The sequence below is a fragment of the Tachypleus tridentatus genome, chromosome 6 (assembly GCF_004210375.1).
Source record: "Tachypleus tridentatus isolate NWPU-2018 chromosome 6, ASM421037v1, whole genome shotgun sequence".
Classification (NCBI taxonomy): domain Eukaryota; kingdom Metazoa; phylum Arthropoda; class Merostomata; order Xiphosura; family Limulidae; genus Tachypleus; species Tachypleus tridentatus.
Genome location: NC_134830.1, coordinates 69,844,394 through 69,870,635, shown reverse-complemented (window position 1 = coordinate 69,870,635; position 26,242 = coordinate 69,844,394). Strand labels below are relative to the sequence as shown.

General features: G+C 32.7%; 1 protein-coding gene across 11 annotated transcripts in view; it reads left to right on the top strand.

Annotated features, from left to right (window-relative positions):
* The window catches only part of LOC143252762 (uncharacterized), an 85,639-nt gene that overhangs the window by 4,472 nt on the left and 54,925 nt on the right, over window positions 1-26,242 (top strand). For all 11 annotated transcript variants that reach the window (XM_076505408.1, XM_076505404.1, XM_076505406.1 and 8 more), the window contains 3 exons: window positions 2,773-3,239; window positions 4,431-4,823; window positions 25,998-26,103. In XM_076505408.1, the coding sequence (XP_076361523.1) occupies window positions 2,979-3,239; window positions 4,431-4,823; window positions 25,998-26,103 (760 nt within the window). In that variant the 5' untranslated portion in view covers window positions 2,773-2,978. The remainder of the gene's footprint in view (window positions 1-2,772; window positions 3,240-4,430; window positions 4,824-25,997; window positions 26,104-26,242) is intronic.

Genomic DNA, 26,242 nt, shown 5'->3' with positions numbered 1-26,242 from the left:
TTGTAATTTTGAGTAATCAATTACTTTGTTATACTAATTGATGTCATTGTTGCTTGTAGAATTATAATGATTAAAACATCCAGCCTTAGTAATAAATATATATTTTTAATTAATGAATGTCTTTTTCTGCTTTTTGTTTTTTTGTAAACCCAACCAGAATAATATCTTTATTATACTATAATAATATTAATTAATAAGTATGTGAATTTGATATAAAAAGTGTTATAAAAACATTGATGCTTGTGTTTTTTTTTATCTGCGTGTACTTATATTTATAATGGATGAGTAAGAGAGTTGCATCAGTATACAGTACAGAATTTATGTACTCATACAACAAGTTACAATAATGCAATTTTTACAGGAAATCCAGTAATTGGATTGTCTTATCTACTGAAATAAACTTTAAAGTTGTACCAGTAGTGATTTGATTTTAGTGTCTAAAGCATTGGAATGAAGTTTGGAGAACAACTCTATAAGAATGCTTATCTAAACTGCAGATATGGTTTTTCTTTACAATATATGCTTGTAGAGTTGTGAATAGACTTATGATTCATGTTAAAGTTATAATACTAGTTATATCAAAATGTACTATTAGTGGCTTTAGTTTGGAAAACAGTACAAAGTAATCATTCTGAAGCAAAAGAAATGAAAATGTATGAAAAAATGTTAAATTCAGAAATATTATGAGTGTTTGTCATTGTTGTTGTTTTTTTAGACAGGTGTTGTACTCGTATCCCTTCGAGACTAAAACATTGAATGTTAATGCAAGTCTTCAGATTTATTAGGAACTTGCCTGCAGTAAATTGTTGATTTATAGATTAAGTTGAAACGATAGTGACTTGTAATAAAACATGAATATAATGTTATGTTGAGTCTGGAGAACAGTACTTTTGTGTCATATTCTTGTTAAAGACTTGGACTTTTAACAGGATAAAACTTGTTTGATATATATATTCATGTGTTGTTTGTTGTTGTTTTTAAGTGCAAATGTAACTGTTCTTTTCAAAAGAGATATAACATTACATAATATACAAAATGCAAAGTAAAAATTCCATAAAGCATTGATCTGACATAAATAGTTTTGAAGCAAGTAGAAACTGTATTTTTTAAGTATTAAATTATAGATGTATAAATCCTTTATTTCAAATCTCCAACAGATCTGTAATGGTTTTTAAATGCATGTAAAATTTTATACAAGTGTTGAATTAACTACTTAAGTCAGTTTCCAAAGTTACATTATAATACTTGGCTGTATTTTAATTTGAGAAAATTGTTTATTTTTTGGAGAAATATGATTCAGTGAGATACAAAAGAAATTTTTATTTTTTGCAATTCGAAAAATTAGAACTCTTTCTACAACGTTCATACTAGAATAGTTAGATGCCATTTGATTATTGACAGCTGTGCATAAGTTATTTGTTCTGTCTCATTTCTTAATGGTTTCATATGCTGCAATGTTAATGGAGAAAATTCCAGCAAAATTTGCATTTTTATGTTGAAGAGTTGTCAACAATTAAATGTATATAAAACCTTCAACTTTTGATGTCAACATGCTGATATTTTGAAATGTCTGTAAAATGCATTTTGGAAGGGTTTGTTGGAGCCCTCATTAATTCTGTCATAACACCTGTTGTTTTGGACCCACTATTTCCTAATACATTTGGGAAATAAATACTTTAAATTCAGATCATGGAATTGGCCATGCAATCAGATATTTGTTTATAGAAACAAGCTCATAGACATTTTTGTGCAATTTCTTTGGCTGCTATGACTCCAATATTTTAATTGTAATTTGTTTAAACTAATGGTGCTACTTGCATAGTAATACAGCATTTTATAACTCTTGTTGTTTATGAACATGAAATACTTTTAACTGAGAAACTAAGTCATTGTTTCCAGGCTTAAGTTACAAAATTGGATCTGAATTCATGCAAAGTATGAGGTAGTTGATTACCACATTCAGACTAATAAGAAGTATTTCAAAAAGTGTTTGTAACCTAAATGCACTTGACAAATTATTTTCTATAGGACACGAGGCTGTGAGGACTTGTGTTCGTATTGGATGTTGTTATAGTTTAATCATATGCTGCAGTCAAATCTCAGTTTAGCTGACAAAACTGTTTTCTTGATAGAAAACAATACAATTTAGTCAATGCATATGAACTTGTCTAATTTTGAAATCAAAGTATTGAGATATGGCATCAGTCCTCTGATGGTTTACCTTTGTGGACTGATGAGAACTGTTTACAGTCCTTGTATATTTATTCAAATGTAGAAGTCTGGTGTATTTAATTATTAACAAGCTGTGATGGATGTGTTTGCTGCTTGCCCTTCAATTCATAATTTTGACTGAGTAATATAACCAGATTGTTACATAGGTACTGAATATTTCTACATAGTTTATTTTTAAATTGTTTTAAGGAGGTTTAGACTGCCTGGCTGAAATAGTGAATAATTGCTTTTATATCAATAATTATACTACCATGTGAATTTAGGTGTAGTTTCATAAGACACAAATGTGTGCTTGATTTTGTTTTGTAAAGAATATTTATCCTAATAATTCTGTCATGATCACTATTATGTCAGATAATTGTGTGATAAGGGATACTACTGTATTGGAAAAGATAAGAAGAATGAGGTTAACATCTATAGTATTTAGTAAGATTCAGTAGCATTATTTTATGTATGTACATTCATGGGTTTAAACAGTGAGAGAGGCTTTGGGATTCTGAATTTCTCTTGTTGGTATGTAACAATCTTCTCTTATTTCAGGTGAAAAATGCACTAAAATCAAGCTATCTTCAGAGAAACAAAAAAGCTGCCATTTTATTGCTGAATGCTTGACAACCAAGATCCTGAAAATTGTTACAGTATGGATGCTGGTTAAAAAAAAAATCCTTTGTGATATTGACTAGAAAATTGTTATATATGACAGCAAAAATGATTTTTGCAATAATAGTTTCACCCTTCCGTTTGCTATGAAGGACACTGAAGCGAGTGGTTCTGGTACTAGTGGCTGCAATGTTGTGGAGATGGGGAGCAGTGGTAATGTTGAACACACACAAACAAATCTCAATTGGACAAAGTGGCTACTGGAAGCCATTCATAAGATCAAGCACCAGAAACAACGGCCTTCAGTTGATCGTATCTGTAGTGCTGTACGTCAAAACCACAAAGTAAACCGAGAATTTATTGTGAAACAGTTAGAAAAGGCTGTTGCTGAGGGTAAAGTGTTAAAGGTAATATTTTTATTGTCAATATTGATAATATTTTAGTTGGTAATTTTATTATTATGGTTGGTATAAGGGACTAGTGTTATTATGAGCTAGCTTTTTGTGGTGTTTCCTGATCAAGGAGTAGTTATTGCATTTAATGTAAGCTAAAAAAATGTAGTAAAGAACAATAGGACTTTTAATTTTCTGTTTTTCACTATTTTAAATTGTTCACATTTAAAAAAATTATTTGACATTTTTACAATAACATTCAAAGTTTATAATACTACTCACTGTTCTGTTGTACATTTATGTGGTAAAGTTTATTCAGTATTTCAAGAACACTTTGTTGAAAGCCACTTTGATACCTTTTGCTTATTATTACAGCTGAGTAGTAGGAAATCTGTTTAGAATAACACTCAAACACTAGTTGAAGTATTATTTGATAAACCAGTCAAATCTGAAAGTTTGAAAATATTTGCATTATTATTGCAGTGTTTAGGTACATGCTTTGGCATTGTATGCTGTACAAGGAAAATTTAAGATCTATACGCAACATGTGCGTGTCTTTTATATGTTTTGTGTATCTCGTACATTGGTGAAAGCAACTGATTTCTTATGCATACACATGCACATTTTGCACAAGTCAATAACGTTAACTTATGCATATGGAAGATTTCAACATCTGAATATACACATTAAAAAAAAGTCTGTTAAATGTTATTTGAGAGCATTTCTTGGGTTGAAAAGAATCAAAAGTAATAAGTTGTATGGATGTTTCACCTAACTCAGAGTAAAAACTGAAGCTTGTTTCTTTTATCAGAACAGTGTAACGTGATACCCAACAATATTAATAAACAAAAATTATAAAAAGCTAAAACATCAAATTGTTTGCTGATATAATGTATCAATACTGAAACACATGTTATTGTACAGGGAATCAATATTGTGGTGATTTATATTTATTATTGCCTTTTTGTAAGCTTCAGCTGCAAATAAGGAAATTATGTGGTAGTAGGAATGATGTATACTACTGTATGTAGACGAAGGATTACAAGACTATAGTCTGTATTTTGTGATTATTTAGGCTCTCTTTTATAATTGTTATTAAATAATATGTTTCAATTATGTAATTAAATTGCAAACTGACTGTCATATTTAAAAGTTTTACAAATAAAATTAAATACTGACCAATAATTAACTGTTGTTTTTATTTAGGTCTTCAACAAAGGCTTGTGTTCCTACAAAGACCCAAATGGAATACTTCAGGTGAAACCTACATTTGTGAGGGTAACAAAGACAACAGACTTAGTGAAGTTACTGCAGAAAGTAATTAGAGATCTAGGAGATACTGGGGGAGTAACTTTATGCTCCATAGAAAAATATATAAAGCAAACATGTACAGTTGATCTTTCTACAAGTAACTTGGACTTTAGTAAACAGCTTAGGTTTGCTGCTAAAAGAGCTGTAGCTAGTGGTCAATTACTTCAGAAAGGGAGGTTTTACAAAGTTGGAAGAGGAATAGGAATAGGTGTTGCAGAAGTTGATTCTCTTGGAAATGTTTCTCATAGCAAGAGCAACAAGAATTCCTTAGACACTGCAGTACAGAAGGTAACAAAATATATTTCAATAATATGTGTGTGTATATATTTTATTTTTAAACCATATGGGCTTTTGTAGTTTAAGTGTAGCAATTATACAGATGTAGTAAAACCTTGTAATGATATCTGACTGAAACTAAAGTCTATCTGGTTGTGAAATTGTAGTTTTATCTTCTGACAAACTAATTTGTATTTGGTGAATAACATTCTGTTTTTGTGGTTAAAAAAGTAGTTACAAAATAGTTTTAAAGTGTGATGAATTAGCTTTGTTTTCAAAAAATTTATTTTATAATTAAGTTAATAGTTTCTGTGAGACAAATGGTTAGTTTGGCTTTTGGTGTTATTACTGTTTGTTAATATGTTTTGAAATGTTATGTATGTTTTATTTTTCTTTGCAATGATTATTCAATTGTGTGCAATAACAGCTGAGGATACTATAGGACTTAAAAACATTTAATTGTGTGTATAACAGCTCAGGTATTAGTAAATGCAGCTATGTATATTATTATATCATTACAGTATCCAGCTTTTGAAAATAAACCTATCTACATGAATAATTGCCATAGTTTATGCAAGTATACATTAGTTATACAAGTAGAAAAATATGAAAATTAATTGTTATTGGAATTTTAACTTTTTTGTTCTGTAAGTTTAATGTGAATAATTATAAATTGTGTTTAAAAATATTTTGATTTTAGGTGTTTTATAACAATTTCTGATGAGCTGCTGTTTCTTGTTTTTCTCGCATAATAAATTTAAATATGAAGGTTTTAACATTTATTTGAACTTCATTTAGTTATTTTTTTTTAACTCTTGGAAAAAACACAGTTACAAGTATTTCTTGTTTCTTTCGTTAACAGAATAATAACCACAAAAACTTTCTTCAGTTAATTTTGTTTGATTTATTGAATGGTAATCAAATTGTATTGAAATTAGTAAAAAAAGAAAAAAAAAAAAAGGAATATGTCAGTGATGGATTAATCAGTATTTATTTTTGTATGTTTGTATAAATAATACACTTGCATTTATCTGTCCAAAACTTTTTACTCATATTTTTCGACAACATATCATTAGAAAGCCTTAGATGAAGTCTGGATTACATATTGACTTTTCCATTCAGAATCACCTGACTTTTTTTTTTTTTTTTGCTTAATCGAATCTTTAAACGGTTTTAGTGTAACGAGTTTGTACATGATGGGAATAATCAAGTAACGACTGGCTTTCATTTCAGTTGTAGATTTTTATTTACAAAGTACTTCATACAAACTACTTAACTCGCGTGTAATTTCCTTGACAATTAATTATTACATTAAATATAATTTATGTGGACTTTCTCAACTTATTTAGGTCTGAAATGCGTATACAGTTTATTTCAAACCACATCTTTATCACTTTCTAACACGCATTCAAACGTTTCAGCATATTTAGCTATGTTTGTTTTTATTACAACTTTACATTTACTTTACTTTGCAATAACTTAACACTGGTTCGTTTTATAGATTGCTATAAATACATTTTTCGCTTCTTTTCTTGTACTAAATCTTCGTTTTTGTGAGTTTATTTCAACTCTTAGAAACAATCATACACTGAACCCACATAACTGTTTCGTACTGTATACACTATTATATATACAATTACTTCTTGTGTGCTTTACATGCATTAATTACCTGTACGTAAGTGTGGTTTGCCTGACAGAGTAAGATTTTTAAAAATAGCCTAGGATTCATCAATTAACACATAAATGCTTGCAAAAAAATGCTTAGCCTAAATGCCATGAACTAAAATGATAGAATAAGGAAAATTCAAGGGAAAGACAGGCTTAAAAACTACCGAAAATGTTTTGCGGATTGCGACTGGTCATATAAAATCAAATGTCCACTATATGGTAATAAAGGGGCTGATTTATTGTTCTTGTTTTTTTAAAGCGATACTTCTGAATGTTTGCAGCACACCAGCTGTCAAAGCCTGAGGGATTAGGTCTTTTTAAACTTGAGCTAATACTACTGCTTTGGTGTTCATTCAACTCGAACTTCCGATACCTCCCCACAGGCTTTCTACTGTGTGGATATCGGATGATAGTTGCTTGCCATCTGTTGATTATCACTTAACTGCTCCTGTTTACCGATCCTGGTTCTTACTGTGGTCGAAACAAACTGTAGATTATAGCCACAACAGTAGTGACAGTTAAAACTGAAGAAAGACCTTTTTAGAATGTTCTTTGCGACTCTCTCTTGTTCCCTCGTGAATTATAAATTAATAGTTTTGTTTCTTAATAAATTTTTAATAATTATTTATTTTTAACTACAGTTTCTTAAAAACCTTTTGGTATGATTGAAGGAAACTTAAAGCATCCATTGATTTCCATGTTTAAATTTAATGTCGCAACAGACTTTGAAACTACTTATCACTTAACGCAGTTTTCTTTTTTTTTTAATATTCGTTTACTGTTGTATTCTGTTAAAATTTTTAGCAGCAGAAACATGCTAGATCTCAATTAAAATTTACAGGAAAGATCTATATATTGTTTAAATCTTATGTAATTCGCGTCATAAAAACAATGATATAGAAATGACTCTTTACCAACGTTAGCTGCATCGTATTGAAATTCTTAAATTCAACAGTCCTGTAACACTACGCGTTCCAATAATTCCTCAGAAAACGTTTTAACATGTTTATATAACAGCTGATAAGATTTTTATCTTGGAGTTGATCAGAGATTGCATTTAATCATTTCGTATTTCTTTTCCATACGAATCTCATCGGCCCGCTTTCGTCTTAAACTGGTTTACAGAACCAATTTGGACACCAAGAAGCGGTGAAATTAGATTACCCGTCTTTGTACGACAAAGAATATTCTCACGTTAAACAAAAAGAAAGAAGCAGGTGGTGGTTTTTGCTTATTTCTTCCATCTGTGTGGTACAGAAAATAGCATAACCTTCGTGGTTCTTACACAGCAGCCTATTCCTTTTTGATGAAACAAATCATTTGGGGAAAAAAAACTGTGTACCTAACAACAGTTTATTTTTATTACTTTATACCGTATAATTAATGTTAATCTGGATTACACTCATTTCTGTTTACATCGATTTACTCGCGTATGTCTGATGTCATGAAGTAAAACTTGTCGTTGTACACATACTTCTTGTCTGGTCAGAAAGTAGGCCAATTATCTTTAGCACGATCTGGTAAAAGAGGGTTATTGACCCAAATATGTAATGTCGTTAGTATTAGCGAGTGGTTTTTAATAAATAAAGTGACCGGGTTGTTAAGTTTGGAACTAATTTGACAGCGAAGGGTGAACAACCTCAAAGTACTATCAATTCATTGTTAATATTACTGTGAGGTTTAATAAGGTTGTTTTTTCCCGCCGTGTATATTTAATTGCAAATTCATCAATATTAGATAAAACTGAATAAATCTATAAAAAATAATTTATTGAAATAGATAATATTTAACTTTTAAATGTTTTATTAATTTAAATTTAAAAATATGGAGTACTTTTTAGAACTGAATGAGCACTTGTGTGGAGAAGAGCACTGTGTAGTTTATATCATTTCTTATAGTAATCCTTTATTGGAAAATCATTAAGTTCGAGAATTGTTTAAATCTGGACAAAGAATGACGTTGTTACTGTTCTTAACACTCGTTTTACTTAAAAATAAACGTATTTATAAAAGGTTTTATTGATATTGTAATCGCATACAAATGTTTGGTTTGTATGACAATGTACGTTATTGAGAAGTACGTTTTGTTAATAAAGATATGCCACCCGGTGGCACAGCGGTATGTCTACGGATTTTCTACGCTAGCAACCGGGTTTCGATACTCGTGGTGGGCAGAGCACAGATAGCCCATTGTGTAGTTTTTGTGGTCGACTGTGAAACAAATAAAAACAATGAAGTATTCTCTGTGGCTACTTGTGTAGGAAACGTATGTGTATTTGTATTCCATTTGCAGTAAAAACCTATGTATTCATCTCTAAATTGTGTCTGGATATAATTGTTATTGAAAAACGTTTCATTATAATTCTGAATAAAGGACTTAGATGTAACTTGTGTAAAATCACAAAACAGTGGGTTGTGTATTTCATTATATTTTAATTGTTAATTCTCCACAGACAAACAATGTAAGCTGAAAACTAATTAATAATGTAGCAAATATTACCATGGTTTTTATAACGGTAAATAGTGAAACAGCATATATAATTGGTCGTCATTATTTTCCACTTCTTTGCGAATGGTTTTGTTATCAATAAAGACAAGGATTCGTTTTATAATTAACAGATTCTATAGGAAAATAAAGTACTATTTAAGTAATGTTACCCTGTTAATCGATGTTATATAAAAGATTTTTACAGAAATCAACATCAACCCTCTCTCTCTTGTCAGTAGTTTTGTTTTTTATCTTATTTTTGAAAGCTACATATTTGTAAGGTTACGGTTGTAGGTTTTCACAATTCATAATTATTGCTATTCTTTACATGGGAATGTATTAAACATTGTGGTTGAAGAAAATTTGGTGGTGTGATCGAAAAATCTTTTGAGAAAGAAAGGTTTGTTTTGAATTTCGCGCAAAGCTACTTGAGGGCTATCTGCTAGCCGTTCCTAATTTAACAGTGTAAAACTAGAGAGAAGGCAGGTAGTCATCACCACCCACCGCCAACTCTTGGGCTACTCTTTTATCAACGAATAGTGGGATTAACCGTTACATTATAACGCCCCCACTGCTGAAAGGGCGAGCATGTTTGGTGCGATCAGGATTCGAACCCGCGATCCTCGGATTACGAGTCGAACGCCTTAACCACGTGGCCATGCCGGGCCCTAGAGAAAGAAAGGAGAAAGAACGTACTGTTGGTTTCGGAATGTAATATAATAACATCACTTTTTCGTCTGTGTAATGTCGGGTTAAATGTTCTGTTAAATTCTGTACACAATGTTTGTAAACCCTTGTCACAATGGTAATGGTAACAATTAAATTCTCACCAGCACTTTTAGGGTTCAAAAGTGCCAAGACGTTTTCAGAAAATACATTAACAGTTAGATATGTATATTTAGTATCATAAATACGAGGATAAAATTTTCATGATGCAAGAGGTGTTAGATTAGAAGTAAATAAAATACCGATCCGTACTGGAACAGTAGAGTTTTGTGTCACGTAACCGCTTTATAATGGTTAACGTTCCTGGGCTTGCGAGTTTGAGCGTTCATGGCTCGTTGCCGGCTACCACGCGCGCGCGCGAACACACACGCACACAAATAAACCTTTCCTCCAATTTGGTGCCATGGGTACACTGTTAAGAAAGACATTCAAATCACATTTTTCGATCAGAGTATCTCAAAAGTTGGCGGCGAGTTCTGTTGAAGACCTGCTTTTCCTCTTGTATATCACCTTAAATTGGGGATGGTTGAATAGAAATCTTCCTACATATATTACATAAAGAAAAAGTTGTTTAAAATAAGCTAGTTTCTATCGCTATTCAGTATATTTTCAGTAGACTTGGTTGTATATTATGGCCCAGATATGTATTCCTTATGCCTGTCTACGATCTGGTGGTTTGTTTTAGGAATATGGGCCATACAAGCTTATTCGTTTTCTAATTTTTTTGTTTGTTTTGTATGGTTTTTTTTTAGAGAGAGATATTAAAATATAATGTATATTATTGTATTTATAGTGCAGCATAAAAATAACTCGAACATTTGCAATAACAATGTATTGAAAATCGTCCAGGACTGATTGATATTCGTTATCTTTGTTTTTCTGCACAATAGGTGTGATCAGTTTGCTGTTGACATGGTCACTTTTAGCTTCACTCAAGTGAGATAGCGTGGACGTTCTGTAGATAGATAATCAGTAATGTCACAATTAGAATGTATTTGTTCCTGCTAAAATATTTATTCACTCTGTTAAATATGCGTGTCGTATTGACTGAAGTAGCGAAATATATGAAAATTATTAGGTTGTTTACTTTTTCTTGCGAATTTCAATAATAAAGTATAGAACAGTTTTGAAAAACACAAGATTTATTTGTGATTATACGTGTATTTAACACAGAAGGTTTTTCCAACATAACATACGTGCGTGTTTAATTATTCTGAATTACTGTATAAAGAGAACGGGTCAGGCGCGGATCAATGGTTCGCGTGTCGGGCTGTATGTCTGACGTTCCGTGGTTCGCGCCATGTTACCGCCATCCCTTTAGTTGATTATTTATAATTAGTCTTGAGTTTCTCTGAGCTAGCCGTTTGGTTCATGTGTCGCGTCAGGTTCTGTTCAAATTGAAAATAGTAGACACCATTCTATATTAGCGAGAGATTATGTGAATGTTATATTTTATACGAGCGTTAATATGACCAGAATGAAGGACGTATGAGCTTGCTGTTCTTATTTCCTCATATATAAATATAAATTGTCCTCATTGATTTTTTTTTATTTATTCTTGCCTTTGGGTATATTACACTCACCACATGGTTAGAGAACCGCCTAATTGATCGTCCAACTGTTGAAGTGTAATACGGTAATTGTGGCATTCGTGACAATTATCCCTCATTGTTCTAGCAGTTTCTATTGGTACTTACATAACCTTAAACCACATAATTACGATCCATGTTATATTATCAAATTAGCTTTAAACCTATAAATACATCGATATCGCTTCATTTCGTAATTATTGTATGATTATATGTAGTTTCTGGCATGCAATATGCATATAAAATCATGTTAAATCTTCTCGCTGTAGAAACTGATGTATGGTACCGTTATTGTTGTCTATATAGATTTTAATACTTATTGAAGGTTTTGCCATTTTTATTTTTAGATGTTTGATAACTCGATGACAGGTTAATGTGAAGATGTGATATTCATATATGATATTTTGCGTAAAATACTACTTAAAGAAAGGGAATAAAAATGTATGGATACAGAAGATAGTTTATAAATGTTGGAGGTATCCCACACTCTACGAAACTTTATAGTTTCGTAGGTAAAATAGTATAGAAAAAAATGCATAATTCAGAAACCAATATTTAGTCACCATCAAGTTAACAGTTGCGAAACGTTTTTGAAAGGTGTATTTTTTTATCATTGTAACTGTTTCACTTTTTTAAAATTTTGTATTACATTTGCAATATGAATAACCTGATAAACGTGAAAGCAACATCTGCTACGTACAAAACCAGTTTCGTATTTTAAACTCTGTTATTGGCATCGACTGTCTCCTTTTGTTTCAACGTTTTTGCTTGTTAATTGTCTATTTGTTATTACATTTCATGAATCCCAAGTAAACTTCCCATTCCAGGTGATAGTAACATAATAAAGTAATAGTTTGGTTTGAATTTTGTGCAAAGCTACACCAGAGCTACCTGCGCTAGACGTCCGTAATTTAGCATTGTAAGACTAGAGGGAAGGCAGCTAGTCATCACCACTTACCGCCAACTCTTGGGCTACTCTTTTACCAACGAATAGTGGGATTAACCGTCACATTATAACGTCCCCACGACTGGAAGAGCGAACATGTTTGGTGAGACGGGGATTCGAATCCGCAATCATCAGATTTCGAGTTCAGTACCTGGCCTTAACCATCTGTCCATGTCGGGCCATTAAGTATTAGTGTTCGAATATTATGAAAATGTAAATAACGATTCTTCATATGTATCTTGCATCTTCAACACTATAAATATTAAAGGGGTAGGAGCTTTACTAACAGCCCCTGCATATTTAATAAAAGTTTAAATATGTCAATCGTTATAAATTTTATAAGAAACTCCAGTAGTCATATAGACCGTGAGTATTTTATTTTGTGACTGTATGAAAACAAACCTGTTAAATAAAACAATGTATATTTTTTATTTAAGATGTATTATTATACTTTGAAACGTGCGTAGTGATTCATTTTAGTTTTTTTTTCGTAGTATATTTTTAACATGTAGAATAAAACAGTTAAAACCTGAATAACATATCGATTTTGTTGCACGTTAGTGCAATATTTTGCTGTATTAAGTGAAATGGATTAAAGATGATAATTCATGAGATCACTCCAGGCTACTCGTTCATTATGATTAAAATGTGTTTGATCAAATGTTTCAGATTATCGTGTTCTTTTTAACCTTAAAGTTGCAGCATCTGCAAGGTAAATCGTGTATTTGTAATTGTACATCGTATTATACTTTGTCTATTAATAATGTCTTTTCTGTTTCTCGCCCGGTTGTTTCATGCTTTCTTCTCCATAGGCAGATGGTTCGAACGTCATTTTAACCTTGAATAAGTATTCATTATGTTGTTGTTGTTTTTTTTGTGTGTGTGTGTGTTTAACTGTTCAATAGACAAATATACTTACTGAGTTGGCCTTTAAAGAGTAAAGTCGGGAGGGGTTGGGGGTGCTCCGGTACGTGGAAGATGCGAAAACGAGCTTAATTTTATATGAAATACCAAGCACCATAAAAACTTGTAATATCCTATAGAAATAAGATTTTTTAAAAGTGTATAGGATTCCTGTATGTTGGCAATGCTGGTGTAATTATTAAATGCTGAGAAGGGACGGTACTGAGGCATTTATTAGTAACCTCTTTCAGTGGAATTTCGGTGTAAAACTAGTCATTTTGGTTTTTTAGTACGTATTGGATATCTGCTTGTGGTTTTACAAGGAATGAGACAGCATCACACAATGTGTCGTAAATAAGTCATGTTGGTATACATGTTTCTGTGAGGTGAGGAACAGGGGTGGGCAGACATCTCGTAGAGTAACTGATAATCACTGCTAGCACAGTCAGTTAAATAAATAATTCATGATTCAGGCAAAAAGAAAATATTTTGCAACCTCTGAATATACTTATTATTATTTACATTTACACACGCATGGTAGAAACACTGGTTTTTATTATATACGTAATCAGAAACGCTCTTTTTAAAGTTAGGGCGTATAGTTTTTTTATTTTTATAAAAACGCAGTAGGAAAGTGGAAACGTTTTAAGACAGCTGAAGAAAACAACAACAAAAAACTGTCGTATAAACTTTTAAGTAAGAATTAATGTTTCTCAAATTTCCCCAAATCTACATATTGGTAAGTCTTTTGTTAAACTTAACATAACTTTTATATTTTTCAAGGAAGCAAGCAAGAAGAAAAACTATTATATAAACTAACACACATTTGTAATTAAGTGTAGAGTGTGTTGTCGTTTGTAATTAAGCACAAACCTACACAAAGGGCTGTCTGTGCTCTGCCCATTACGGTTATCGAAACCCAGTTTTTAGCGTTTTACAGTCATTCCGCTGAGAGCTGTTGTGGAGTATGACCTTAAATGTTACTATACTTAACATTGTGGCTTTTCGAAACATCCAGGCAAAAGTGATAATTGGTCTTCCGATGTATTATTTTTTTACACTGCTGCCCGTACTAAAATGTTAATAGAATAAAGTGTAATGTCAAGCCGAACCATAAATTTCGAAGGTTGTAATTTATTTCCTCTTTGATCTATTGTTCTTATGGACTACTATATTTCTTGCTAAAGTTGTCGATAATTGCCAAGCAGTTTGTGTGAAAATTAAAATAATCATAATTTAACAAGGTTGTGGGTCTGGCGATTAAGTTGTTCGACTGGCGATCTGACGGATGCAAGTTCGAATTTCCGTCTCCGAACGAACATATGCTCGTCCTGTATGGTTGGCCACCCGGGTGTAAAATTTTGGCTTTCAATATTATCAACCGACGTCAAACTGTTTAGATAAGATCGTTACGGACAAAAAGAAGTATTTATTAAGATTGATTTGCGAATGTCTGTAAAGCGTTCATTTCATCAAGTATGTCGTCTCCAAATATTGGATGCGTTGGATATGTACTTGGTGTTTTGCTTCTCAACTATAACATAATTAACGTATTAACATAAGTAAAAAAAAAACCTGTGAGGCTTCATTTATACTTGCTTTAATTGTTTTTAACTGCAACTTTGAAAGAGCTACCAACTCGGCAGTAGTAATAAAAAGTAATGTTAAGGATGCAATTTGTATGTCAGTTTCATGTAATCTGTGTAATACTTAATTATATTTTATGTAATGGTGTTTAAACAGGTTGTTTGTCTTTTCTAACTTCACGAACAGGATACTGGCTTCTACTAGTAACTTGTCTGTTATAGAAGACTGCTTTGTGTCAGTTTCTGCTTGTTTGGATGATGTGTATGTATCGTTAAGAGGTTTCCCAATCAAAATTTCCCTTGAACTGTCACAAGTGTTTGGTTCTTTTTCGTGGAAATACGCGCTCTTAAATAAAGTGGTGCATTTTCTATAACTGGCATGCACGTATTTCTGTGTATATGTGCTATACTTAGGTACACACACACACACACACACACGTGTGTTGTGGCTGTGTTGATCTTGTGTGTGTGTGTCATATTTAGGTACACAGGCGTCTCATAGTAGCCGTGTTATGTTATGTGAATTCAGTTAACATAAGTCTCCTGTATTGTTTTTATGAAACAGTTAATGTTGAAAGGTGGGTAACAAATGAAATCACGACACTGTTGAACCAGCATCTCGGTTAACCAAACTTAATTTCCATCATCAAAATGTGGGTACCTGGATAAATGTGATCAGAAACGATTAGTTTGATTAACCTCTACTTTCAATTTAATAGTGCTTACCGTTTAAATGCTCCCACTGTGGATCAAAGTTATTTGCGAAATAAACATTTTTGGTAGCCCTTAGATGTTACTTTCCAAGATCCCGGTGGTTTAATGATTTTTTTTCATCATTCTTGTATTGGCTCTTGTGTTTTTACTTTATTGTAGAAAGAATTCAAATCATGCTATTATGCTAATGACGCAACGATTTTATGTACATTTGTACAAGACTTAATATCGTAGTTACTCACTACCGTAGAGCAGGAAACTTGGCTCATTTATTGTGAATTTGTTGATTATGAATAATGTTAACGTTAGAGGGCGTGAGAATAAAATTAGTACAAGTCATCTGAATGTGCTGTTAGTGAGAACGGTACTGTATTAAGACTTTTATTAAAATAAAGTACAGAATAACTTGAAGATGACCTAAGACTGTACTTTATTTTAATAAAAGTTTTAATACCCGTACCAGCCGTCTTGAGATACATTTTTACTTCAAGTAGGTTTCTCGTCATCACGAGTGTAGCAACTTGCAGACTAAATAGGTTTAACGATTATGTTGGGATGAACAGGAACTTACTGTAGCAGTGCAAAAGCGGTTTTTTTCTTTCTTTTTTACCTTTAGTTTCATCTGAGATTTATCGTGACGCAATAAAGGTTTAAACATTTGAAACATATTCATGGCAGGAAGATAATAAATTGCCCAGAAATTGACTGTTACCACGCCGAAGATCTCGTAGATTATTTTCCTTTAATCCTACGCAAAAGAGTTTTATTTTGAGGCTGGAGTGGTAGATATCCTGATGAGTAATAAACTTGAATCGGGTTTACACCCGCCCCACTTATGGGATAGTTGGCGCGCAAAAAATAGGTAATAAAAAGAAAAACTAAGTCTGGACGTTTAATTTTCTATAATCCTGGCTGAAAGAATTTCGAGAGCCGCAGCTATTGAGGACTTTCTGTATTTTCCAAAAGAAATCTCACTTTGTACTGCTTTACCACTGTGGTTCAACAAAGTAATTTCCTTTTCTTTTTACTGCTAAAGTATCGTGCTTATCTTGCATTTATCGTCAATAAAATAGTAAGTCTCAAAAGTCAATTTTTAAACTCAAACTGCTCTTGTAAGTTACCACATTTGGTTGAATTCAAACCAGAGTCAGTGCTTCTAAACTTTGTAGTCACAAGCGAAAAGTATGGCCAGGATAAAAGTGATTGAACACGAGAGGTTATTACCATAAATCGCTAACAACACTTGGCACATGCACGACATGAGCATTTCTTCGTTTTCGCTATTTAACATTAAGTGGCAATTATATAAGAAAGTAATGCATATAAAACTCGCACTTTGTGCTCTTCAAAAACATTGTACGTTTATATACGATATTGATCGAAGACTGCTCTGATAACTATAAAATTACAAGCAACCTGTGAAATATGAAACTTAATAACTATAGAACACAACAGGACGATGAAATTTAAAGTTGATGAGGCCTCAAAAATCTGAGTTCGCAAACTTCCAGTAATGTATGAAGTCCAGGAATGTTATCTTAAGAAAGGCAGCCAAAGAAATGTTAATCGTGGCTGAATATCTGACAACATATTTCTCAATTCCCTTTGGCAGGCATGGCCTAGCGCGTAAGGCGTGCGACTCGTAATCCGAGGGTCGCGGGTTCGTGCCCGCGTCGCGCTAAACATGCTCGCCCTCCCAGCCGTGGGGGTGTATAATGTGACGGTCAATCCCACTATTCGTTGGTAAAGAGTAGCCCAAGAGTTGGCGGTGGGTGGTGATGACTAGCTGCCTTCCCTCTAGTCTTACACTGCTAAATTAGGGACGGCTAGCACAGATAGCCCTCGAGTAGCTTTGTGCGAAATTTCCAAACAAACAAACAAACCCTTTGGCAGCTCCAGTCAATATTTTTGTATTTTGTCTGCTCACGTTTAATACTGGAAGTCGAAGTCCACATAACTGTGTGTTGGGAAAGGTAGCCTAGGATTGGCCTTGCCATCCTTCGCGACCTTGTTACAGTGGGCGTTGTTGGGAAATAGTGCAGGTAACCATGACCATCAGTTTCAGTACAGTGGTTGAAATATCCTCCTGAAACGTTATTTTTATAAAGTGCAATGTATAGGCGGCAGAACAAATTTTGAATTTTGAGGGTATTGACAATCTGAGATGTCCTGTTTGCTACCTGAACCGTGTCACTTGAATTCGAAATTGAAATAATCTCTCCGATAATTATACACACGTTTCTGTTACCCATTCAAAAGGGCACTTCCGTAGATGGTGAAAATGGGGCACACCCAATGCTTCCTCCTATTTTCGCCGTTATTTAAGGTGCACTTAACCTTCACTGTATTCAGAAATGCTATCACTTGTCAAACACACATGCACAAAATTGGAAAAAATAAATTCATTTTTTAAAATTTTCGAGATGTTTTATGATACGTAAAAAAGCCACCTTACTCTCTGTGGCGTTTCAGCAGTGTAAGTTTACAGATTTAAAGCGCTGAAATTTAAGATTCGTTTCCCTGCGGTGTACAGAGCGTAGGTTGTTCGTTGTGTAGCATTGTGCTAAATATAACAACTATAGAAAAATAAATTAATTATTGGTATTTAAAAAATACTCAATATTTTAATTTACACTAAAACACTGTCGTTATTTAACTATTTTCAATTAGAACTGTGTGTAAATTCTTCATTATTTGCAAATGAATATTTTATGTTTTTTACTTCTCAGTTTACAGATTTTTTCTATTGTATAGAAAATGTGAAACTGACGAGATAAAAAGGAGTTTCAACTTCTCGTGCAACCTGATGGGCGTGCATAGCATGGCTATACGTTAGAATGATTCTTTGGGATTCCAAATGTGTGTGTTATTTGTATTAAGTGACTTGAAATAAACGTCAAACAAAACACGTTAGTTATCCATACCCAGGCATTCCGCCCTATGTTCTAAGAATGATGGCTAAATTCCACGATTCGTTCAGATGATAATAATTCAGACCTGGCGGTGAGTGATGTTAACTAGCTGTACTTCCTCTAGTGTTATTTTTCAAAATTGGGGACTCATAAACGCAAATAGAAACATTTACAATTATTTAATATTTCAGTGTGTAAATATTACATTGTTAAGAGAGTATTTGTATATCTAGAAATACATGCTATACTTATTTTTCCACTAGTTCAATAATTCACGATTTAACTTTCATTTTGTTTCAGTAGTCTTCGATGTTATGTTTGTATTTATCTGTTTTTTTTTTTTTTTGCCATAATTCTTTTTTGTGTTGATGATTAACAAATCAGTATTCCATTTAACTATATTTTGTTCTGGTTAATTACGTGTTTCTTAATATTATCTGTTATGTTCTTTTTAACCACAGTTAAAGCTATAAATTACTTGTTTATGCGAAACGAAATTAGGGTTAGACAATATACAGGGTGGCCTGTTAGCCCCTACCCATATATCTTATGTATCTGTGTGCTGTCCCTCATTCTCGCTGCGTAATATTATGCGACGCCATGTTCTGTTAGACATTTTCTTCAACATAGCAGGGGTTATTGTTCCAAATGCCACGGTAACAGCTGCCTTCAACTAATAATACATGCGTAATTGAATATAACATTATAACATATGGATGGGTAGGGACTTTCGGGCTACACTGTATATTTATTGGATGTATTTTTAATATGCATCGTCTTCGTAAAAAGAATACTGGTTAATTGTCGTTACCATGCAAGTTTTATATGTGATGTTTTAAGCCCGATTGAATGATTTCGGAACATTATATTTGTTGATGGTATTGGAAATTACAGGTAGTTTGCAGTATGACTCTACCTTAATGATTTAAGTTTCTATTAATGACAAAGAAAAAACATTGTAATTGTTAGATAATGAAACGTCTTTCAATTTGTACAGCGTTGTACAACGTCTGCTAAACCAGAAAGAGTTAACTACCAAGTGTACTAACTTATCCAGTATGCATTCTTATGGAAATTTATTTCTCCACGTGGCGGGGGTAGGAGGGGAGCGCTCGTGTTCGCCCATTTACGGTAAATGTATCGATAGACACAACTTGCGTGACTTCGTTGTTACTTCAGAGCAACTGAATTTTCTAGCACGCTCTTTATGTCGTCTTTTAAAGCGGGTTCTTAAGTGTATCGATCGAAAAGGCTAGTGTTTGTATGCATCTGTTTGGTTTAGCTTGACACCTTTTTGCCTTGGGTAAAATACAATAAACAATTTATGGTACTTGTGCAATTGGGGTTTTTACGGTATTAAACCAGTGTATTATTGTTTTCAGTCGTGTTTCATTACTATATGTCATGTAGCCACGAATGTAGGAATTTATAAAGAAGCAAAAAATTAATTTTGATGGACATAAAATGGTTGACATCAATTTTTTTTTAGCTGGTATGTTAAATATTTTTCTTAGGAAATATAAAGTACGGGAAAATAGATTTTTTAAACCTTTTCTTTCCAAGTTTAAGGTCATGTGAATATAATTATCAGGAAAGTGACAAACCCGGAAAGTGTGTTCAAAATATTAATTTATTAATCCTATACTTAATTAAAAAAAGATGTATATTTCTGTTTTCTTGAGGTTTTTTCTTTTCTTGAGCTGTTGACAATTGTAAACCTACTATCAAACACGGTTATAATTCAAAATGGATAAAAAGTAACATAATTATGCTCTCACTTCATGAGAGAATGCTTTGTGAAGTTACTTATACAAGGTAAATGTGAAAGGTGTTAACCTTATTCAATTGAAATTTAAAACCAGAACGATAATAATTATACAGCAACACTGTAGTAATTTGACAAAAGTCAGCTTTAAACATTAAAATTTAAATATGTTTGCCTGAATTTTTAATTTATTAAATATTCTTCCCGCACTGCCGTATATAGACACACACACACATAAGGTCACAGAAATTAGGCAATCTTTTCATAATTTTTAGGCAATTTCTGAGGGTATAGATTATTGCCTGGTATTTCCCGACTGAACATTAAACTGTGTCAGTTGTAATATTTTTTATTAGTAAATTTGAAAGTGTTTACGTGGAAACAAGCATTAAAAAAAAAATGCCATCGTCAGCATGCTGTGGAAGTGGTTTGCAGATAACCCCGTATATCGTTTAAACTTTAAAGTAATTACGTGTTTTAGACCGCTTTTTATCCTGTGTAGTAAACAGTTGCAACCTTGCGATCGTAGTGAATCCTGAAGTAGGGATTGTAACAGAAATGTTGTCATTAATTAAATTTCAAAGTTTGTTGTTTCCAGTTGTTTACATGTTTCGTGTAATAAACTGCTCTATTTTAAGTTCTTTCTTATAAACCTTATTAATTAATAAAATTCATAAATGTAATTTTCACTATATTCTAGTTAAGCTTGTAATGTTATTTTTCATTTTAAAAGTTCTTACTTTCGTTTGCATTTGAATTATGGAAGTGTATTACTAATTCTGCAGTACTGTATGATTATTATTTTTTGAACGAGGTGAAAACTAGTTTTTCTGTTGCTTGCACGTTATCAAATCTGTCCACCCAGCAAAACTGTGCGTGTGTGTGTAATCTGGAACCTTCTTTAATCCTCTCAGCGTTATTAGTGGCGTTCAAGAGTATAGTACCTTCAGGTTTTGCTAGTAATCAATAAATACAGACTGTGTGACGTAACTGAACTAAGCAGGGAACGCTATATGATATACCTGCTTGCTTTTAGAAGTGAGCGTGAACTTCCTCAGACGGAATCGCTTTCTGTAAGAATGTCATCAAGGGTGCGAGAGTCATCCTTAGCTAGGAGAACAGAGAAGGCATAGGTTGAGTGATCTGAATTAAGATATAGTAAACACACACTCCCTGCCTACAGTCTCTTGGCACAAAGCAGGTTCAGCTTATGCTCCATGGGACTGTGGGGAATTTCTTCGTGTTTTTCACTGCTTGAAAATTCAACATGTCCCAGCCAAAAAAAAAAACAAGGATGGTGGGATAAAATATGTATAATGTTGTTTTTCTCTTAACATGTTATGCTAAAAGAATGTTTGTAAGAATTATCCTGTTCTTATTGTATAATATATAAGACGATTTTATACGTATGTTTAGAGTGAAATGAGGTAAGACAAAGATGGTGACGTTTGTAAGTAATTTATAGAGTTCTTGCCACATAATTTGCTCCTTAAAATTTAAGATTATTGGTCCAGTAATTACCTTCTTTTTTGTAAATGTTTTTGAAGTACTGCAACACATACATTTTGTGTGTGTGTGTATATACATGTATATCAATCTAACTAATAAACAATATCAAATATAACGATGTCAAATGGCACCTTTATTTTTGGTAAATGAAGCTGTGTATACACTTGAGAAAGTATATTGGTAAAATATACACATGTAATAGCTATTTGGTTTGGCCTCTATCAAAATAACGTAAATACAGCCTTTACCATTTAAATGTTTTAAACGTTTGAAGAAGAAAAGCGAGTTTTAATATTGTAACATCGTTGTTGTTTCTCTGTTGCAGCAGTGTAAACATTCGTAATTCCAAAATTGTACGCTTTCTTCTTGATAGAAAATGCATCTTAACTTCTATACAGTGTACATGGTTTCTTTTTTTGTTTTTTTATATATTTTACATCCAGTTATGTAAGCTGTTGAATATATTATAAATCAGACAAGTGATATGAAAGGAAATCTTCGAAATAAATTTAGGTGCGAAGAGAGCCCTGCAGTTATTTAAGTATAATAAATATATAATGTTACAGATTACCCAGGAAGGTTAATTTGAAATAATTTATTTTCCACAATATATTTTAAAGTTGAGAAGAAGACATTGTGTTGTAGAAAATTAGATAATAACAATCATCATGTTTGTTTTAGGCTGTAAAATGTTTATTTGTTGTTTTATTTTTTACCTATGCCACCTAAGGTGACAAAAGTTGTTTCCACATTATATGTTTGAGTGTGTCCACAAGACTTCTCAAAACTACTGATTGAACTTGGACGAGAATTAGTATACATTTAAACTATGACCCAGGAGGATCTGGGCCACATATAGTCCTCTTCTCCCCTATCCCCGGCCTATCTATTAACATGAAAAATCGATTTTTAACTCTCTTTTTTTTTATTACTCGGTTCAAAATGATCGGATTTTGATGAAGTGGGGTAGACGTATTCAGAATATTATTCCTCATTTTCCTGCCAAAAATAGTAGGTGTTCATTGATAAAACAGTCATACCTACGGACACATTTTTGTATTTTTTTGAGGATTGAATGTGATGAACGCTGCGTGACAGTGGTGTCCTCTACGTGTAATGAGTGCTTTTTAGTTGGTATTGTTTTTCTTTATTTGTCTGCTGAGAATAATGATCATCAGTGAAACTGAATTTGAAAGTGTGTATTAGAACATGATACTTTTACGTGTCGCACCACATAACCTCGGGATTAAAGTATTTTGTGACTTACGAATACAAAGTGTCATGGTCATAATCAGAAAAATAGTAAATATAGCTTTTTGATGTTTAAAATTATTACAAGGGTCCCATTCTTGTTTTTAAATTATCCTTTTGTTATTGTAGATTACTTTTTTCCTGCTTTGCTGAAATTTTAATCTATTAATGATCAGATGATATAATTTTAACTTAATTCTGAATGTTACACGGGATTTAGAATTTACTCATCTTCAATGACACCTGAAGAACTGACAATAAGCATAAGGAAATCTAAACCTTTGAGTATGTAAATTCTGTGATAATTGTTTTTAAAGTGTGCAATATTCCCCAGGTATGTATAGAAAGATGCTAATGAATAATTACCATTCCCTAACAATAAAACGGTGGATTTGGTTTTGCTGTCATTGTTATTTTGAAGATACTAATGAAGAAGTGGAAGTATCGTGTTTTAAAGCAATTGAAAAAATGCACAAACTGTACATGAATGCAGAGATGCAATAAGGTACTTCCACTTGCATCTTGGACGTGGTCTGTGCAAAAGATATTTAGAACTGAGATAAACAAATGGTAACTTTACTGTAAAGGGCAACTTACCTTTTTACAAGTTTTATTTTGACATGGGTCGCGTTCGTTAAGTGATCGTGACAAGTAGAGGTTGTGTGCTTTACTGCCTCTTCAGTCATTTTATTTGTAATTTTCCAGGAGGATTAGTTTTGCTCACGAAAACTCGGTTTAAGCTTTCTATTTCATGCTGTATGTGTGTATTTTAGTAACTAATATATTCTGGTTTGTCAGTGTGTAGTCTTCAAGAAACAAAAGACTCAATATACTAGAATTTTAACTGAAGTACGATGTCATGCTGCTTAACTTGCACGCGCTGGACAAGTTTTAAAGCCATTAAGCTTTACTTAGATCCTGTTTCTCATTGTGCAAAACAGGTTTTACTTTTTAAAGACACCCGGCCAGCCCAGACAGCTTGCTGACATTGTGTTCTGAGTAGGCTGATAATCATGCAAGCTTGTTAGTTAGTTTTTTTTCTCTGAATGGTATTCGACCAGTTTTTAGTAAGAAAAAGTTAGGATAATAATACATAAATCATACTGTTCTTTATATTAGAAAGTGAATCTACAAGGAAAAGATGTAGGTTAACAGAAATGTACGTGTTCTGTGTCTTCTTTTGTCTAGAAGAGAAAATATTTTTAAGTCATGCAAATGTTTGTTTTCTGGAAGGATATCTAGTGTAATTAGAAATATCATTATAAGGAGCTTGAAAATCTCACAAATAAAAACTTTTAGTGACAAATGTTAAACATATAAAAGCCTGTGTTTTGGTTTTTAACTACTGTGGTTTCTGTTAAAGACGTTTGAAACTTTAGGTAATGTGTATTAAAATACAACCAAATGAGAACCTGTATGATTCTTAAATATTCAGATTTAAATTGCATAAATTACAGATGATTAATGTATACATCTGATTTATTGCCTTGGTTTTTGCACTATCCTTTACCAGGATCCTTGTAAAGTGAAGTGAGTGACTGACTTTATTTTAAACCTCATGATATTGGAAGTTATGTTTATTTTAAGTATTGTTGTTTTTTCAGTATATCTTAAGGTTCTTTTTAGCCGACAGTCTGTTTAAATAGAAATTTTAAATATTCTATCCATTACATCAAAAGAGTTTTGTCATAGTTAAACCACAAGTTGGATTATTTGCACCCTTTCTACTGCTAGGAGAATTTTACCAATGGGTTTTAGCGCTGTAAGTTCATAAACTTGCGTATCCACCAGGAGATTAGATAAAAAGATTGGTTTAGTTTGAATTTCGCGCAAAGCTATACGAGGACTATCTGCACTAGCCATCCCTACTTTAGCAGTGTAAGACTAGAGGGGAGGCAGCTAGTCATCACCACCCACCACCAACTCTTTTGGGCTACTCTTTTACCAACGAATAGTGGGATTGCCCGTTGCATTGTAATGTCACCACAGCTGAAAGGGTGAGCATGTTTGGTGTGACAGGGATTCAAACCTGTGACCCTTGGACTGAGACAGGTAAATTTGAAAATAGGAAAGGAAGAAGCAAAATGCCTAAACTCAATACTAATGTTAAGTATCTTCGTTTGTGCAGCCTTGGGGACAGAAGGAAGACTACCACTGATCTCTAGCACAAGGTAAATGACTATGCACTAAATGACAGAAGAACATCCAGATATACGGTATTAAGACGACTGGATGAGAATGCAATATATTTGGTTATTTAGTAGTTAAAAAACCTTTACTTCGATCTCCAAATATTGTAAAGAAACTGAAATTTTTTAACATGTAGAAAAACTGCATTGTTGATGATTGGAAAAGGGTGTTATGGGTGGATAAATCCAGGTTTGAAGTATCTGGGTCAAAATGTATGTTGTACATCTGGCAGAAGACAAGTGAAAGATACTTACCTCAATGCATATGACCTGTCATCAAGCATGGAGAATGGAAGTGTGATAATTTGGAGGTGTTTTTCTAGTGAGACAACAGGAAATATTTGTTACATAAATACAATAATGAACCAGCACAAGTACCATCAGATATTGGTCCATCATGGTGTACTCAGTGGTTTGCATATTATAGCAAATAGACTACCAAGAAGATAGTGGCTCTAAACACTGATCCAACCTATGCAGAAATTACTTAGCTAAGAAAGAACCTGCTGGAGTCATTCAAGTAATACAGTGGTCCCACAGAATCCCATTCTCATCCCAAATGAACAGGTGTGGAATTTGATAGATCAAAAATTTGTTGATAAATCAAAAATTAGTTCCAAAGAAACTTGATGGGGAGTGTATTAGAGACATTTGGAGAAAATCCCAAAGGATGCTTTGATTAGATATATGACAATAATGCTTGAAAGACCTTTTGCTAAACTCACTTTCATTGAGTTTTTGTTGCACTAAATATAAAAATTACTAAAATGTTAATGTTTCACCTGTAATTTACCTGCCATTGTTCATTGAAAGTACAGAGTATCCTAAAATCTAATTTTTGATATCGTCTTAACACTTTTGCACTGCTTGTTTTCTGTAACTGTGTAGCATATTAAAAGTTATAGTATTTTAATATTTCACTCATATGCTTTTAATTTCAGAAGGCAGTTCCTATACCCATATGCAGTTTCTGTCGAGGTACGGCAGACAGCAACAGGGAAGGTGTTTCAGAGAAGCTAATATCCTGTGCTGATTGTGGAAATAGTGGTATGCTGACTTTTTTATTGTTTCTTCTTTCTCAGGTATTTTTCACTATGTTCTTGTGTTTTGCTTCATTGACTCATAGTCAAATTATCTGGAGATTTTACCCAAACTACAAAAATGATTGTACTTTAAAAACTACATA